Below are 17868 nucleotides of genomic sequence, written 5' to 3' on the forward strand. Positions count from 1 at the left end.
AATCTTAGAGAAGGAAAGAATGAGGAGTGATAATATTGATCGTAAAGTGTAGCCCACATTTGTTTGTTATTCCACCGAAAACTAACCTCAAATTTATACCTGTGAAACGAAATACTTTCGTGTGTTTTTTGGCTATTACTTCCGTGCACTACAATGTACCATTGTCCAATAATGTTTTTAATCGCATATTTCGAGACTTAAGGATCGCATAATCACGAAAATGAAAAATTAAACAAATTTTGGCTCCGAAAATATGGCCGCCTCAGGCGTCACCGCGCAGCATTGCGCTGGATAGGATATTGTCAGTCCCCTTTCTTTCATAGTCTAAGAAATTAATAGACTACCAGGTGCACTGACCTACAAATAATTGAAGGTTGGTTCACAATCAATTGTGATGACAGCGAGTGCCCTGCGAGGTCAAGTTATCGTAAGTTTAAGAAAGATGTATCTTAAAGTTACTATGGCCTCACATGGCTTCTTAAAAAAAAATCTTATCGAGTGCTCTTCACAGTCTTCATCATGAAGACTATAGAAACCGTTGCTGTTCATAGTCACGAAAGTTGCGCGTTTCGCTGGTGGGAATGTGAACCGCGCACACCTCATAGATTGATGCGTTTTTTTTAAAATCGAATATAGGGAAATTACATTGCATACAAAAGCGTATGTTGGCATTAAAAAAAACTCACTGTATGTTTTTTTATTGACTTGATCAATGCCACATTACTCTGGTTTATGATCTAATAAAGTTATTATTATTATTATTATGGTAGGTGTATCTTGTGAGAACTCAGGTCTAGCCTGGTTAACTAATCGCACGGATTAAAATCAAGTAACGATTAGTGTCTGTGTCTGGTGAAGTTATGTAGGGTCCTAAAAAAATAAAATAAATATAATAAAAATAAAAATTCACACACTCACATTGGAAATCTAGAGATAGTATGTAATTCATACTTACCAACATAGCTATTGATGGGCACAATAGCCAACGCTATCAGGAAAGAGGAAAACAAAACAAAACAAAACAAAATCATTATAATAATTCCTGTAATTTTATTAAATGGAGTTTATTGTGTAAGTGTTTCTTTGGCTTTGTGTTTGGGTTGAATACGAGTGGGTTGTGATAACGTGGTGTGTTTCTGTGAAGGAGTGTTGTGTTTTTTAACTGTGCTAGGACGTGTAACTTTATTCGGTGGACCTGTCTTTGTGGTACATGTTGCCTTACTTGTATTTATGGTGTTTCTTTGTTCTTGAGGTTGTATTCGTGAGGTTGCTTGGGTTATTGATGGAGATATTACAGTATTTTGTGAGCTAGTAGTGCAGTTTAGGTTTTTGCGTTTGGGTTGAATACGAGTGGGTTGTGATAATGTGGTATGTTTCTGTGAAGTTATTATTATTATGGTAGGTGTTTCTTGTGAGAACTCAGGTCTAGCCTGGTTAACTAATCGCACGGATTAAAATCAAGTAACGATTAGTGTCTGTGTCTGTGTCTGGTGAAGTTGGGCATCTAGGGATAGTATGCAATTCGTACTTACCAACATACCTATTGATGGGTACAATAGCCAACGCTATCAGGAAAGAGGAAAACAAAACAAAAAAAATCATTATAATAATTCCTGTAATTTTATTAAATGGAGTTTATTGTGCAAGTGTTTCTTTGGCTTTGCGTTTGGGTTGAATACGAGTGGGTTGTGATAACGTGGTGTGTTTCTGTGAAGAAGGAGTTTTGTGTTTTTTATTTGTATTTATGGTGTTTCTTTGTTCCTGAGGTCGTATTTGTGAGGTTGTTTGGGTTTTTGGTGGAGATATTGCAGTATTTTGTGAGCCTGTGGTGCTGTTAAGGTTTTTGCGCTTCGGTTGTATACGAGTGGGTTGTTTCTGAGAAGAAGGGGTATTGTGTTTTTTAACTGTGCTAGGCCGTGTAACTTTATTGGATGGACCTGTCTTTGTAGTACATGTTGCGTTACTTGTATTTATGGTGTTTCTTGCAGGTTGTATTTGTGAGGTTGCTTGGGTTATTGATGGAGATATTACAGTATTTTGTGAGCTAGTAGTGCTGTATAGGTTTTTGCGTTTGGGTTGAATACGAGTGGGTTGTGATAACATGGTGTGTTTGTGGGGAGAAGGAGTTTTGTGTTTTTTAGCTGTGCTAGGCCATGTAACTTTATTGAGTGAGGGCGTCTTTGTAGTGCATGTTGCGTTACTTGTATCACTAGCTTACTAGCATGTAAGCTAGTGATACCTTGTGTAAAGAATGCAGGAGTGCGATCTGGTGAATTAAGAAGTTCAGTAAATTGTTGTGCAAGGTAAGAGTGAGTGTAGGTAAAATATTTCCACCAAAAGTTGTGAATGTTATCAATGCCTGGACTTTTCCAGTTATGTAAGTGATTAATAGTTTGAATGATGTCTGTTGTAGTGATGTTTGTGTTATTCATAGGAGTAATGTATTCAGTGCGTGTGGTTTCTGTGGTAATCCACGGGGCGTGTTATTATTATTATTATTATTATTATTATTAATTACTTGATATATTTAATTGACGGTAAAACATCTGAGAATGCACAAAATGGGCAGCAGAATTAAGCGCATTTAAATTGTTTTTGTTTTTTTAATAAATTCGTGTCGTTATTTTTTGTAAAGTTGGATCTGCAGATTGATCGCCAAAACTACATTAAATCGATTTTAAACATGAATAACTACACAAACCAAGTAATACAACGTTTCTCTGGGCCGTCGGATGATGACGTCACTCGGTAGTACTTTGTTTTTGTATTTTAGTTGTTGTTGGCTAACCCTAACCTCATTTTTTGTGGAGCACCCTGTATATTTTTTTCTAAAAACATAGAATATTAATTCTCTATATACAAATATACACACAACTTGCAACATTCAAGTGAATTAAAAAAAATTCAAAACAGATTCACAAAGATTAAGTTGGGTCTCCATGTTCTGAGGATCGCTTCTACTTGATCTCAAACTAAGATATTAAAAAAATGAGCCAAATCAATTAATATACAGGGTGTTGGCGAATTCTAAAAATTAGTCAAGATTACTCTGTCTATTTTAAGCAGATAAAATGTATTTGAAAAAGTTGTTTGGAATTGAAAAAGTTCTAGAAGACCAGCCCAGGATTAAGAGGGGGGGGGGGGCTACAGCCCCAGGCCCCGTGCCTTCAGAGCCCCAGTCTAAGGATGTACTATTTATGATTTATACAGATTTTGTCTCCTTTTTTTAAAGCGGTTTTCTAGTAGGTATGTCATAATATATTACCATTACTGTTTTGCTATTCCGAAAAATCTGTAGCTGTAGGTATTCGTATCCGTAAGCTTAACCTTCACTTTAGACAGTATTAGTACCTACCTATATAAGTATATATCAGGGCATTGTTTAGTATTTAAACAATGATCAGGGTATGTATTGTTAAGTTCGACATAAATTCCTTTTAAACAGCATTCCAGAAATTAATGGGAATGCCAGCGAATGCTTAATTGGACTGTAGACAAACACCTTCTTAATATTTTAAAAGTAAGTTGGATTGGATTACGCATTGCACTTTGCACAGCCTACATTTCCGACAATAAAAATTAATATCGTTAAATTTGGCGTTTGTTGAAATTATAACCTATTTTGTATAGGAATAGGGCCCCTCTAATATGTTTAGCCCCTGGCCTACAGAAACGTTAATCCGGCCCTGTAGAAGACCTTAAATTTTCATACAAATCTTTGATTTTTTCAACAGCATCCAATACTTTTGCACTCATGTTTGTAGCAACAATCAAAGCAGGCTGATTTATATGAAATTTGAAAGTCTAACAACTTTTTTAAATACATTCTTGTTACTATATATGTTAAAATAAAAACAGTTTACTCCGGGGTTTACTCCCGAGTTTACTCCTGACTAATTTTTAGAATTCGACAAAAAAACACTCTGTAGGTATATTAATTTGGCTCATATTTTATTATCTTAGTTTGATACTAAGCAGGAGCGATCCACAGAACATATGATATGATCCAAGGCATGGCCTAATAAGAGTAAACCTCTCGCCAGGAAAGATTGCCGGTCACAGAACACTTGATGCCGGTCTACAATCTATGTTTTTCTAAAGATGTGAGCGACTTCCGGAATAGTATCGTGTCAATGTTGAACAAAAAGACTTTTCGTTCAACATTGGCACGATCCTATTCCGGAAGTCGCTCGCATCTTAAGAAAAACATAGATTGTAGATCGACACAGGGTGTGCTGTGACCGGCAATCTTTCCTGGCGAGAGTTATATATTAGGCCATGATCCAAGGTATGTACCTACGCTGTATGTGCTGTGCACTCAATCCGTGGACACACTGTACGTATGAAAACTACCTGTGGCTTTTTGCATTCATTTTTTTACTTTGATATTGACCATTTGACCTACACACTTTACTGGGCAGAAAGGAAAGAAATGATTAGATAATCAGAAAGTTATCTCAACGACTTTATTTGCTATAAAAAAAACACATTTTTCTTTGAAGCACTTAGGTGGAAAAAATTAGCTCGTCGCTCGTCTACATAATTAATACTCGACTTGGATGACGTATATTTTCCTAATCTATGCATACTAGTTCGTCCTTCATCGGGGTAATTTACTTCTAATTTTCAAGTTCATCGAATTGTATTCCCAGAATGAATCATCAGAATTTGTGAAGGAGTTTGACGCTCAATACTGCTTTCCATTTCTCGGAAACAACGTTTCTCTTGTTATGCATTCTAAAAATATCATAGGTCGACATTGACGTCATTGCGACCAATCACAACACGAGGAAACAAGGACGTGTGCTACTTGGAACGTATGAAACGAAGATAGCGGTAGTTATCGCTGTTTGTAACAACGGCGCCACTTTCTACCTTTCGGCGCCTCCTAATTCACCAAACAGATTTTGCATTTTATTCCGTTTCTTAGCTTGAAAGTGTTGGCACACGGTTGTTACGTGTGCTGCTGTAAAAGTAAACGCCTTTAGCTTTGAAACAATTTTAAGAACAGTTGGCTTTATTATTCAAACGTTTACGCCTTTAAATCTTTAATTTGTTTATTTAAATCGACAAACAGGTGCTTCGAACGTTTGAAAAAGGCATCAAATAAGGGTAAGTGCTATTTAATCTGCTTCAATTTATGCGTTGTTTTGTGCCTATAAAAACAAATTGTCACCGAGGCAAATTCCGTCACACTTATGATTTACAAGTACTATGAAGTAGGTATGTTATGGTTAACGCGCCGTGCCCTTGACGAAAATATCGTATCAAAGCGTATTTAGGTAATTATTTTAAGGGAAACTTGTTGATTTTTCCTGCTTTTCAGTTAGCGGAGAGTAGGCTGTCATTACAGTTATAATTTTTTATTTTCTTATGAAACAAACCGTACCCTCCCCCCTCCAACAATCCTGGGATTTACCCGTGAATCGGCAATTGTGTAATTCGCGTGATTACTTTTACACATTGAATAATGGTATGCTGGAATTAAGTACCTACCTTTACCTATGCATGCAATTATATTTAATTTATGTTATGGTTTTGATCATAGAGAATAGGTAAGTATACAACAGAGACAAAAATGGCAAACAAATGTAGGTATTGCATCATATTTTGAAACTTGATGGATAATAATGCTAAATTTTGAAGTGGGGTGATAAGGGGAGAAATTATTCTACCATCGTCTCAAAGGTTGTTGCCGTTTGTTATTTTACTCGCATAGGTATAAAATTATAAATCTGAAAACTTGGTTATAATTATAACATTCCATTTGTGTTTTAAAAAAAAACTACCGACTAAACAAAAATGTTTAACCTTGTACACATAGGCAACACATGCACAAGTAAATGGGAAATCACTGTATGGAATAATTTTCTGGGGAAACTATTTTTGTTGAATTGGTGTACATCCGCCATTTTTAGGATTAGTAGTTCAGTAGCGTACCTAACCGGTACTTGATATAGATGTGTAGACAGGGGTGGCACGTTTACATTTAATACAAATTCATTCACGAACTGGCAATTTCCTACTGCCATGTTTTCGTTTTCATTTTTCTTAAGTATTTTATTACTTATTAAATACTGGATACCGATTTTATAACTACGCTAACCCTTGAATATTCGCAGCGGAACAATTTATAATCGTAGGTATTTTACGAATATTTTTGTGAACGAATTAAAATTTTGTCTTTAGTGAGTATTGCGAAAATTATAGATGAAGGTATTCTTACCCTTGCAAACCCAACGCCTAATACAGGATGCTGTAAATCTTGTGGTATTGCATTGGGCAACTTTCGGACTTATCGATTGTTAATGTTTTGCAGTTTTAGGTACAGATTAAAACTCTCTTTTAGAGAATTTGAAAATAGCAACAGGAAAAACTGCGGGCTCAATATCATAGCAATCGAGATATTTCATTCCCTAGCTAGGCCATGTAATCAGGTTTATTCTCGTGCCACTTGTTAAGCGTTTTGTTTGTTAACTGAGCAAATTTGCTACGTCTAACAAAAATTGGTATTCTGGTAGCCGTTTTGTTTGGTTAGCGTAACAAGATGCCTAGCAAAATTGCTACGATTCTTACGCCATTTCTGAATTGGCGTTGGCACTTTGTTAACGTGAAATAACTCACTCTTGTACGGATTAACGCAGGGAGCGGGGCCTTGCAACGGCTACAGATCACGATATTTTACATATTATTTCCTGCATGTAGTAAAAGAATTAGAATTGATTTGGTTACATGTCTATACTTCAACAATTAATTCGCAAACGTCAAAATTTTACCGCGGTTAAAAATGTGTTAAAATTGTATCGCTTCTGATTTTACCAGGGATTTTGCCTATTAGACGACCACAAACTTGCGGTTGCTTAGATACGAAAATCGAAAATGTCTCCTAATGTACTAATTTCGAATGCACTTCTCTTCCGCGATGTCCAGTTTTGGTGCATATTGCTTCGCGAATACTAAAACCGCTGTGAATTCTGGGAAATATCCATGCCGAATATCCCGTGTGCTTAAAAATGGCTGATTAAATTTTGTGATTTTTCGTCAAATTGTTTTGCTACGAAGAAATACTTCAAGTCAATTTTTCACCCAAAATTTTAGGATATTACTGCTGATTCAAATGCTCATGAGTCACGAGTCATGGATAGGGACGAAGGTATAAGCACCAATCTCTATGTACCATCGAGATTATTGAGGTCCAAGGCGAGTGCTTCCTACAAATCATTTTTGGAAGGAACATCTTTCTTAATATTTGCCTCAAACAGCCGCTTTTTTCCTGCAGAAATGTAGATATTCCTGATATTGCAGGCGAGTTGTTTTATCTTGAATTAAAAAATGAAAGTCCAGAAAAGAACAAGTTAATAAACTAAAATAAACTCATAAAATATATCAAACGAGATAAGAGTAGGTAAGCGTGAAGAATAATAGTAACGATAACTAAAAAATATAAAAATATTTTAGGCGAATTCAACTATTTCGGCTCCAAATCGCAGCTACTATGTCGTGGAGAACAGCAGTTAGTTAATTTATTCAGAGCTGCTGCAATTTCTTGGAGTTCTTTCAAAAAGAAAATGTTTTTCGAACTATTTGTGCGTCTTTTCGGAATACGGACAAGAAACGGCTACATTCATGCGGTATGGCGTAGCAAAACCGTAGCCACGCCCTTACTTGTTAACTCGCTTCTAGCAAAGTGCCACCAGAATTGCAAACGAACAAAACTACTTAACAATTTGTTAAACGCGACTTAACAAATTCGTTAAACGTAGCAAATTTGCTAAAATAACAAATGCCACGAGAATAAGACTGAATGTATCGAGTTCGGACTTTCGCTAGATTATTCCCTATGACTTTGATGTGTAACAATTCAATATAACTCTTCTCTGTGGTCTAGGTCGAAAGTTTTAGAGCAAATTGTACCCAAAATTATTCTTTACAAATGAATTAGGAGTTGTATAAGCTTTCAAACGCATTATCTTGATGCTGAAAGAGTACATCACGTGCACATTTGATAACCGCATGTGTATGATTCAAAGATAATTATTTTTCTGAGACCACATGAATTTTGATCAAAACATGTCAAAATCGTTATTTGTACCAAGATCGCTGGAAAAGAACTAAGAGCATTATCTCAATGCTCAAGACATGAATTTGATTTTTGTTAACTATAAAATGTATTTTTTAAGATTAAAATAAATTGTCGTTAAAAGTGATTGCAATACTGAGGGTCCTTCGATATTTCGTTGTATCGGTTTATTTCAATAGGAAATGATAGCGAAAAAAAGGGAACAGACGCAGTTACCAAGAGAAGATTAAAATGGTTACTAAAGCCTACAGCTACTCCCATTAAAATTTTACTGGTATATTCATCCACGTAGCCGCATTCTTATATTTATATTTTTTATTTTTGAGTTTGTCCTATTGAGATAAAATTTTGTATGTTAGTTTTTATAACGACCGCAATATTTAATTTTTTTTCAAATTTTTTAACTGGAATTGTAAATTTTTTTTTATTTTAATTATTTAGTTATTTTAATCAGTAAGCAGAACTGTAAAGGGTACCCATGGAATCCAACTAGATGTGGGACATCCTGTATAATAATCTATTTTTAAAAATGCCAATTCAAACACCGAGATTGTTTAAGGGTCATCATAAGCTTCATTCAAACATTGTTTAAATATCTTAAGAAAGTCGATATTTTTTTTAAGAAAAACAAAATTTGTGATTTTTGGAGAATAAACTATTCCTATAAATGATAAAAAGAATCATTACTAATGAAAGGCTCCTTAAATAGATTTGATTTGTACCACAATTTAATCATGATTTAAAGCAATGACTTTAAATTGTATTACCGATTGAATCAATACTATAGGAAACGAAATATTCTTATTTGCTTGGCATTCTATTGGACCTGAATTATCAAAATCGCTCATTTTTATGAGGATTGAAAAAAGTATACTATATAATGTAATAATAACAGTAAATTAGAACCCAACACTACAGTTTCAATTTCACTTGGTGTATGAACATAATAAATTTAGCGGGTAATTTTGTATTTAATTTATGTTTAATAAGGTGTAAGTTTTGTTTATAAAATGTTAGTGTGTCACTGAGAAATTATTTGTTTTTTTTTGTTTCAGGTTGAGAAGCATTCCAAGCGCTCAACTCTTTCCTCTGTAAGAGTTCAGAGAAGCCATCATTTCTAGTCCGCAAAAAAGCCAATTACCTTTTGTAAGTTCATTACTGCTTGATTTTGCCCAAAAAATAAATTTTACAATTTACTTGGGTACACCATCTGGCATAGCTGCGATTGACAAACCTTTAAATGGCCGCATTGTTTCAGATTCTTGAAAAATGGCTTTGTTCATCGCTACCGTCGTCCCTAGTGGATCATGGCGAGAAATCATCCCTGAAAGCAAGCAAGTGTATAAATCGGGATATCGAAAAGATAAACTTAATCGATCCCGAGTTATTCGTAAACCAATCTATGTTACCTACGCATCTGAGAGAGGCCTCGTGCCGTGTTTTGATTACGCCCGCAGCAAGAAACTTGCGCCAAGTAAACATGTAGTAGCGTATGGTATAAATTGTAAATTGTATGTTTTTTAGGGCGGCCCCAGTGTTTTAAAAGAGAATTTGTCAAATATTGCTCCCCAAGTGAAAAATCCGAGATTGCAAGTGAAAATGGAAATGTTCGGAGATCTCTCCGAGTTGTGCCAGCCCAGCGTTGCAATGGCACAACAAAGTGCTACAGATGAACTTAATACACCTGTCTTTGGTAAATTGGTTTTAAATCGCCCTAATATGTTTTTTAACGCACATCTTGCAGAAAAGGCGCGTTTCAATTATGATCGCCCACTCTCCAGGTCTGATCTTCTTGATGTTCCTGCTTCATTAGAAGATCCGTTCAATTATAAACTAAAAAATGAGTTATCCAGTATGAATACTGTAAATATAAATGATACAAATAATATTATTATGCAAGAAGACAGCAATGTTTTGCTAGAAAATAGTGACATGACCAACATGCCGAACATGATAACCACCGACACTGATCAGTTGAATTATGTAGTACTCGGTAGTCCAGGCTTAAATGACCAACAGCCTAATGATCATGTTCCGTGTCATTTGGAATACAGTAACGTATATTCTAATAGTAATAATACAGTAACCCCAGTTTATGAACTAGTTTGTGATTATGAAGAATATTTACCTACAGTGAACAACTACACTGATATTTTCTTCAATAATAATAGCAACACCAATGATGAACAATCTCACAGTGATCAATACATTAAATTAGAAACAACTTCAATATCCAGTCCCGATTTATCAAAGAGCTCTGCCGACTGCAGCAACAGCAACTCTAGGCTTACACTAGATCTCGATACAAAATACAAAAACTTGGATTCTCTAGATACACCAGACGTAATAGAAACAATAGACGCAATAGAGTCTGAGAAGGCATTCAACATACTAAATTTTATTACAGAGGAGGCAAGTGAATTTTCAAATCATTTTCATGCAAGTTAACTAAGAGTTTTTTTTCAGGAATTTGATACAGCCGAACCAATATTTTCGCCATTAGATGTACCATCATTCTTCCCAACTACATCCGATGATTCACATTCAGTCACCAAACAGACACGCAAAAGGAAACTCAAGACCCACGATTCGGATGACGAAGACTATGTACCACCTCCATCTTACCAACGAATATTTGGGTCTAATAGGAAGTTACCTAAATTATCTATCGATTCAGAATGTGAATCAACGCAGAGTCGCAGGGGCCGACCACCAAAGAACTACTCTACAAATGTGTCTGAATGCAGCAGCGGAAGTAATGATAGGTATAGGGAAATGAGGGATAAAAATAACGAGGCCTCACGAAAGTCGCGACTCAAAAGGAAATTAAAAGAATGTGCGCAAGAGGACGAGGCAGATGAGCTGTTAGAGAAAAACATGAAATTAAAAGCGCAAGTTGCAGAGTTGGAAAAAACTGTGAACAATTTTAGAACAAATCTTATGCAAATTTTACTGAAAAAGTGAATTATTACTGTGTGACATTTTTTTAAGATAATTAAAAATTTATAAGATCTTCGGGGGTTACTATTACATTTATTCTTAGGTATTTAGTGTTTGTTCTCGTAGTTTATTTAGAATGGTACCACATGTTTACATTTTTAATTTTGTTTGCGAATGTTGTGGATATCTATAAAGGACTTATTTTATTTCATGTCCTATAGTAGCATTTATTTTTCTTTCTATTTATCCATTTTACATTAAAATGGGCACTAATGTTAAGTTTTAATCTTATATTAATTCGTATAAATTTTAAATAAATTAAAATACAATTTTGTTGTTTAAATTATCACCTAAGTAGCATGGAAAGGTAATTTTGAGCTGTGAGATGTGAATTTGAAAATGTTTTGCCACTTTCGGTGCATCTATACCCTGGGCATGGGCAACTGCATGTGCGGAGGGCACACTGTTTCCAAGAAATATGATATGAATGACCAAGTTTCCAATACCTGGAGAGATTACATTTTATTGGAGTTTGCGTCATTTTTAGCCATTCTTGAAAACTAATTTTATACGGTAAAAAGGTACTTCCAAACCGGCGGATTATTGTGATACTTTGTATATTACATAGAACAACAAACTATATATAGTTCTGGGGTATATTATATCATTTTAGCATCCCATCAAATGTGTGTGAAGATAGCGACGGTATGACGTCATTGCGCTACAGCAGCCCGGATGCGTATAACGAAAGCTGGGTAGGAGTATTACAGGTATTCCTGAATGTGGAACAAAGGCGAGATCGCTGTATTCAAAATGTATCGGTTTTTTTCAAATTACGAAAATTAATTTCGATTCCCAATAGTATGAGGCAACTCATATCAAAATTTGGTTTCGATAAGTAGATAAATAAAAAAGGTATTGACCTAGTGACGTTTGAGGGCGCTGGTGAAACACCGAATGCGTTTCGGCGGCATCGCTTTTATTCAAAATTTAGCGGTTTTTGTATTTATCTACTTATCTGAACGAAATTTTGATATGAGTTGCCTCATACTATTGGGAATCGAAATTAATGTTCGTAAATTGAAAGAAACCGATAAATTTTGAATAAAGTCTTGCCTTAATCGGTGTTGTTCCACATTCAGGAATACATGTAATACTCATACCCAGCTCTAGGATGACGTCATACCGTCGCCCCCCCCCCGCCGACACCACATAAATTTTAGAAGTGTAATACGCTATGCTCTGTGCTCGGCTATGATGGAGTGTTGTCAAATACACATATACAGGGTGGTGCCTAGCGCAACGCAGCACAGGGATTTCAATGGTAATTTCTTTATAGTCAAGCTTTCCAAATTATTTTAGAGCAAAACTCAAAATACCTTTTTTTTAGAGAAAAAAATAAAAAAATACTGCATCTGTTCATACTATTAGTTATAATTTTCCATTTTTCAAAACCGTAGAAATCCACAAAATAAAAAATTACATTTTTATAAATCAGTAATGCTTTGGAATCTTTCAACAAACTAGAAGCGCATCGCATCTAAGTTATCGTTGTGTGACGTCGAACGATTTTCATATTTAAAGGTTTACGCAAACCGACGCGGACATGCGGACACGGTACCGCATGCGGGAAATATTTCTACAGCGGGATATGCGAGCACGCACACCGATGCGGCGGTTCGCACGCATATACCGCTGTAGAAATATTTCCCGCATCCGTACCGCTCCCGCGTCCGCGTCGGTTTGCGTGGACCTTAATTCTGTTTCAACTAACCAACGCAATAAACGGCATCTATGGGGTAATGTTTTTTTAGAGAATGTAATGCTGCATCTGCATCAGATACTATTTGTTTATCATTTTTCGGAACCAGAGTACCTACATAATCGAAGAAGAAAAAACTGATTTTGAACGTTATTGCACTTGCAGTTATTTAACTAATTTGTAAACAAAAGTATAAATTATTAAATTTAATAAACGTCAAAGGCAAATACTGATACAGGATCGCTGTTTTTTTTAGGTCATTCCAAGGCATATCCGATTTATTGTAAAATGAACCTTTTTATTTTGTCGATTTGTACGGTTTTGAAAAACGGAAAATTATAATTAATAGTATGAACAGATGCAGTATTTTTTTCTCTAAAAAAACGTATTTAAGTTTTGCTCTAAAATAATTTGGGGAGCTAGTTATTGCTAGTAATTTACTATAAAACAATTACCATTGAAGTCCCTATGCTGCGTCGCGCTAGGCACCATCCGGTATACACGGGCATAAAATAAAAATATTCCAAAAACGAACATACGCAATTAACATGGGAAAAAGGTTTTTTGCAGATTGTTGCGCCCCATGATAATTTAGGTCTTAGCGGGTTTATAATGACACCAATCGAAAGAAGATTTTTTTTCTTTATCTAGTGATATACGAATTAGTTCATTTTCAGTTGTATTTCTCATTATTAACGATCCTCGAGATTGTTTATAATTTTGTATTGCTGTCTGTTCGTCTGTCCGTGACGACGATAACTTTGTATAGAAACGTCCGATCGCTTCTAAAATTGAAACATCTGTTCTTAAGGATATAAGACAAGTCGCTATTGTTTTTCAGCTACGCATACTAGAGGGGCAAAAAGTTACAGCCCAAAAATTGCTCAAACCTCCAAAAAAGGGCTTCTTTTGTAATTCTTGTTACAAAGAACATCCGGTTTGCTGTGTTAGTAAATGTTCCTTAAACCCCGGGTAACTATGCAGATGAATAAAAAAATTGCGCATGCGCAACCTAACTTTTGTATTTGCGCAATCCCAATTTTTCTTTATTGTTTTAAGATATTTAATTGAAATTTAAGATGTAGGCACCTTGAGTAAAAGTAAAACTAATGCCGAATAAAAAAATTTGTTTTGCGCATGCGCAATTTTTTGTTTTACAAGCTATTCCGATCTGGTGGGACAGAATCAACCCCTTAAGGCGCGTTTAAAAATGATGGATGCGTGAATATCTCGAGGATCGTTCGGTATTCAGTTGTATCGGTTTTTTTAAATCAAAAACTCGTTATTCGATATGAATTGAATATTTATGACAACTGTCAATAATTTTTTTTTAAATTTATTCACTGAGGAAAAAGTATTTATAATAAACGACGGCGAAAATAGTTACTGTACGCGATATTTTAATTAGCGTCCCACTCGTCAATTCTTTAGAAAATTTTCATGGCTTAACGTGATTTTGGTAATCGGAGTTATTGCCGAATTTCTGATAAAATAATGAAACCGTCTACCTTAAAATCTAAATTTCTATTATAAATATAAACTAAATATATTATACTTAGTCATAAATTATTTTAATTTGAGATATACCTACAATTTATATTTACTAATTGTTGGTTTTTCCTTGCTATTATGTAATTTATTATTGTATTATTTATTAATATCTATATATCTTGTTATACTAATGAAAATACTGTTGTTATTGTTAATAATTTATGTATAAATTCGCTTGGCTGTCAATAAATAATATTATTATTATAACTATACATGGTGGTAATACCAAGTTTTTTTTCTTAATCACCCTCTTAAATATTAACATGTCTTTAAGGAACACCCTGTATATTAAACTACAATTATGTAAAACTCTGCACTGGCACAGCTTTTTGGTCTAGGAGACTGCGCCGAATGCCCACAATGCGGAATTGCCGACACGTCATTTTGATGGTCCATATCGCCAAGTAGGGACACTACGCCGAAAAAAGTTAAAAAAAATATTCTAAACCTACAATAACCTAACGTCAAAAGCTACTTGGTGTTGCACACCGTCCAGCTTCATTAACAAGTTGAAGGACACATATGGGATGCGTTTAATTCAAATTGTGACAGTATACTTTCTTCAATTGTATACTTGCCAATTGTTCATTTTGTATTGCTATTTCGGGTTGAGAAATAAAACTAGTTCTAAAGCCCTTCCTTCCGTCACTTTTTTTATTGACGCTGATCAGCGTCCTGGCGTACTTTGTTAGGTGTGTCTCATACGTACGCCATATGGCCCCGACTCTGATAGACGTCAAGCTGGATACTCACTCTTACCCTCCCCCTTGCCAGTAATACCTAGTAATAAGAACAAGATACGAAGAATCGCATACGATTTTCAGTAGGGCAATTTTTGCCACTCGGCTCGTATTCGGAAACCATACTTTTAATCCGGCTCATTTTCAATAGCACTGATCCTTGAACTCATAGAAATCGATATGCAATACCTTTCACTAACTTGTCCTACAGAAAATCACTAAATAACAAAAACAAACAACTTATAAACACGACTTCCCGCCAAAACGACAGTGCCCGTACACCACTTCAGTAACAAACGGTATTAGCGACGCCGTACAGGGTACCGCGCCAATTTGCATCGCGCGAATGCATAAAGATGAATGATGCTGGTGGGAGTAAAAAACCCTTAGTTATGACAGTATAACAAAAATGGAAATTGAAAGTGTGACAGAAGTATTCAAGTATCATTGGGTTATATTGCAAGATTGACGCTGCACAGCGTTTTGTCGAATACACGTACTTAAACGGAGGACGCTGTACGGCGTCATGTCAAGTTTGTATATAAATCTATGACGCTGTACGGCGTGTGTCCCTCAACGTGTTAAGAACTGTTGTATGAGTAGATGATATGGTCACGTTCAGCTTAGTGTTCCTTGCACACGTGTCGATGATGTGGGCACGGTCGGCAATATATGGACCATCAAAATGACGTGTCTGCATTATGGGCATTTGGGGAAGTGTCCCGCCCCCACACTCCTTATTAAACAAAATGACATGAAAGTATTACTGCTCTTAATCTTCTTTTATTGATTCTGTGCAAAAAACACATTTCCAAATAACAAGAAGACAACAGGTTTTAGCTAGATTAACAATAAGGAACTGCACAGGGAAACATGGTTCTACATAATTTGATTAATAAATAATTAACATAAATGTAGGTAACTCAGACATTTGTTAATATCACAAATTATGGACTAAATGGTAATTCAACTTTTCCACCCTTTTCATTTACAATCTCCCAACAACTACAGGAGAAAGTTTTACGGTCCATTATGTCTGTATATAGTTTTCCATTAAGATGGTCTAATTCGTGTTGAAAAATTCTCGAAATCCACCCATTTGCATTCAGGATAATTTCCTCTCCATTTTCATTGGCACCTTTTAATTATAAGGTATAGATTCAAATACAATCTTTTAAATAAAAATTTTACCTTTAATTTCCACTGAACGATACCTAGGCACATCTGCAATAAATCCTCTGACACTCTCGCATCCCTCTGTATGAGTGATCTTTGTGTAATCCAAGACTCGTAATTCGGGATTAACTAATATCTAGCTACAACAAAACTAACTAAAAAAATTGAACATTTCACAGGTAGTGAATCATAACTGTTTGTGGTAGAACTTGTATTTCTTTATGCTTACATTCTTCTGCGGAGTACTGCTTCATATGATTATTGTTGAATTCCACAATAATTATTCGTAGCGGAATTCCAATTTGGCACGCAGATAAACCAACACAACCATATCTTTCAAACACTGATTTTAATCTTTGCATTAAGAATTTTATTTCGGGAGTATGCACGAGATTATTGGGTACCTGTTCCGAAACTACTCTTAGTGCAGGATCACCTGTCTGAATAATATGTGAATATGGAGGAATTGGTGGTGCTTTCTTTACTAAGCCACAGTACCATGATTTAAATTTTCCAAAACTCAGTTTTCGATATAAATTCAAAGAAACCGTATAAGGCAATTTAGAATTCATTTTTAATACTTAAAAAGTCTTTGGCTAGATCCCGTTTTATAGGTTAGAGAACACCGTTCAGACCACAGAATACAATCAACAATAGCTGTATTCGTTTCAAGTGATTTAACTATAGAGCATTCGCACCTTAGTATGCAGTATGGGGTCTTATGGACTATATCCCTCCTTTACTAATTTGCGTCATTCTTCAATAACGCTATCCTTATTCCTTACCGCAATGATGCCAAACTTACATATGATTGAATTTAAGCTTTAAAACAAAATATAACGTCAAATCTTCTTGTATTGTCATTACGTGTGTGGTTCGTTTTTGTCTTTCGTATTTAACACATTTTATTGTCTCATTGCTTTAAAAATCGTTCTTTTAAGAACGCCTCCATCTCGTACTTTATATACAAGGTAACTTTGAGTGTTCTTGTAGAACCGTTATTTGATTTCATCTTTTTAGAATATCCCATTAAATGGAAGCCGAAGCTGAAGCAGGATCTGCTAACGTGAAACGCCATAAAGGAGAGTGTTTTAGCCGGAAGGAGAAACACCTCATTATCAACGTGCTGAACTATTTCTCGGGAACGATGAACGTTACTGCAGCTGTGAAAGAAGCAAGTAAAGCTTTATGTTGTTCTGAACGGAGCATCTATGCCATTAAAAAGGAAGACGGAAACGAAGGTGTATCAAGCCCGAAAAAACGCAAGCAAAGAAAAGGGAAACAAAGCAATGATCGTCTTCATGTGTATGATGAAAATGTGCAATCAGTTATTCGACGTAAAGTGCATAACTTCTTCATTACAAATATTCCACCAACTATGAACAGCATCTTAGCTTCCGTAAATGACGATAACGATCTACCCAACTTTAAACGCACCACATTATTCAATCTCTTGAAAGATATGGGTTTTGAATTTAAGAAGGTTGGCCGCAAGAGTATCCTTATTGAACGGGATGATATTATACGATGGAGACATAAATACCTACGTCGCATCAGGAAGTTGAGAGAAGAAGGTGCTTAATCTTTTTATTATATTTAATTGCAAATTACATAATATT

General features: G+C 35.3%; 3 protein-coding genes across 7 annotated transcripts in view; 2 read left to right on the top strand and 1 right to left on the bottom strand.

Annotated features, from left to right (window-relative positions):
• The window catches only part of LOC116158809 (uncharacterized protein K02A2.6-like), a 217487-nt gene that overhangs the window by 63917 nt on the left and 135702 nt on the right, over window positions 1–17868 (top strand). The gene's annotated exons all lie outside the window — the stretch shown is intronic.
• Window positions 4893–11231, top strand: LOC116158819. Its single transcript, XM_031471665.1, has 6 exons — window positions 4893–5112; window positions 9136–9226; window positions 9339–9554; window positions 9605–9773; window positions 9825–10492; window positions 10547–11231. Exons 3-6 carry the CDS (start codon window positions 9483–9485, stop codon window positions 11042–11044), a joined length of 1407 nt encoding a protein of 468 aa, XP_031327525.1. The 5' UTR covers window positions 4893–5112; window positions 9136–9226; window positions 9339–9482; the 3' UTR covers window positions 11045–11231.
• Window positions 15841–16906, bottom strand: LOC116158837 (peptide deformylase, mitochondrial-like). Of its 5 annotated transcripts, XM_031471687.1 has the most exons (4): window positions 16748–16906; window positions 16444–16689; window positions 16265–16385; window positions 15841–16211 (listed from the first exon to the last, which is right to left on the bottom strand). In XM_031471687.1, exons 1-4 carry the CDS (start codon window positions 16748–16750, stop codon window positions 16021–16023), a joined length of 561 nt encoding a protein of 186 aa, XP_031327547.1. In that variant the 5' UTR covers window positions 16751–16906; the 3' UTR covers window positions 15841–16020. The 5 variants fall into 5 exon arrangements, 2 of the variants coding, with proteins under 2 accessions (XP_031327547.1, XP_031327545.1); XR_004142832.1 differs by having other exon boundaries at window positions 16479–16906; XR_004142831.1 differs by having other exon boundaries at window positions 16265–16389; window positions 16479–16906.

This window comes from Photinus pyralis, unplaced genomic scaffold (genome assembly GCF_008802855.1).
Source record: "Photinus pyralis isolate 1611_PpyrPB1 unplaced genomic scaffold, Ppyr1.3 Ppyr1.4_LG1, whole genome shotgun sequence".
Classification (NCBI taxonomy): Eukaryota; Metazoa; Arthropoda; class Insecta; order Coleoptera; family Lampyridae; genus Photinus; species Photinus pyralis.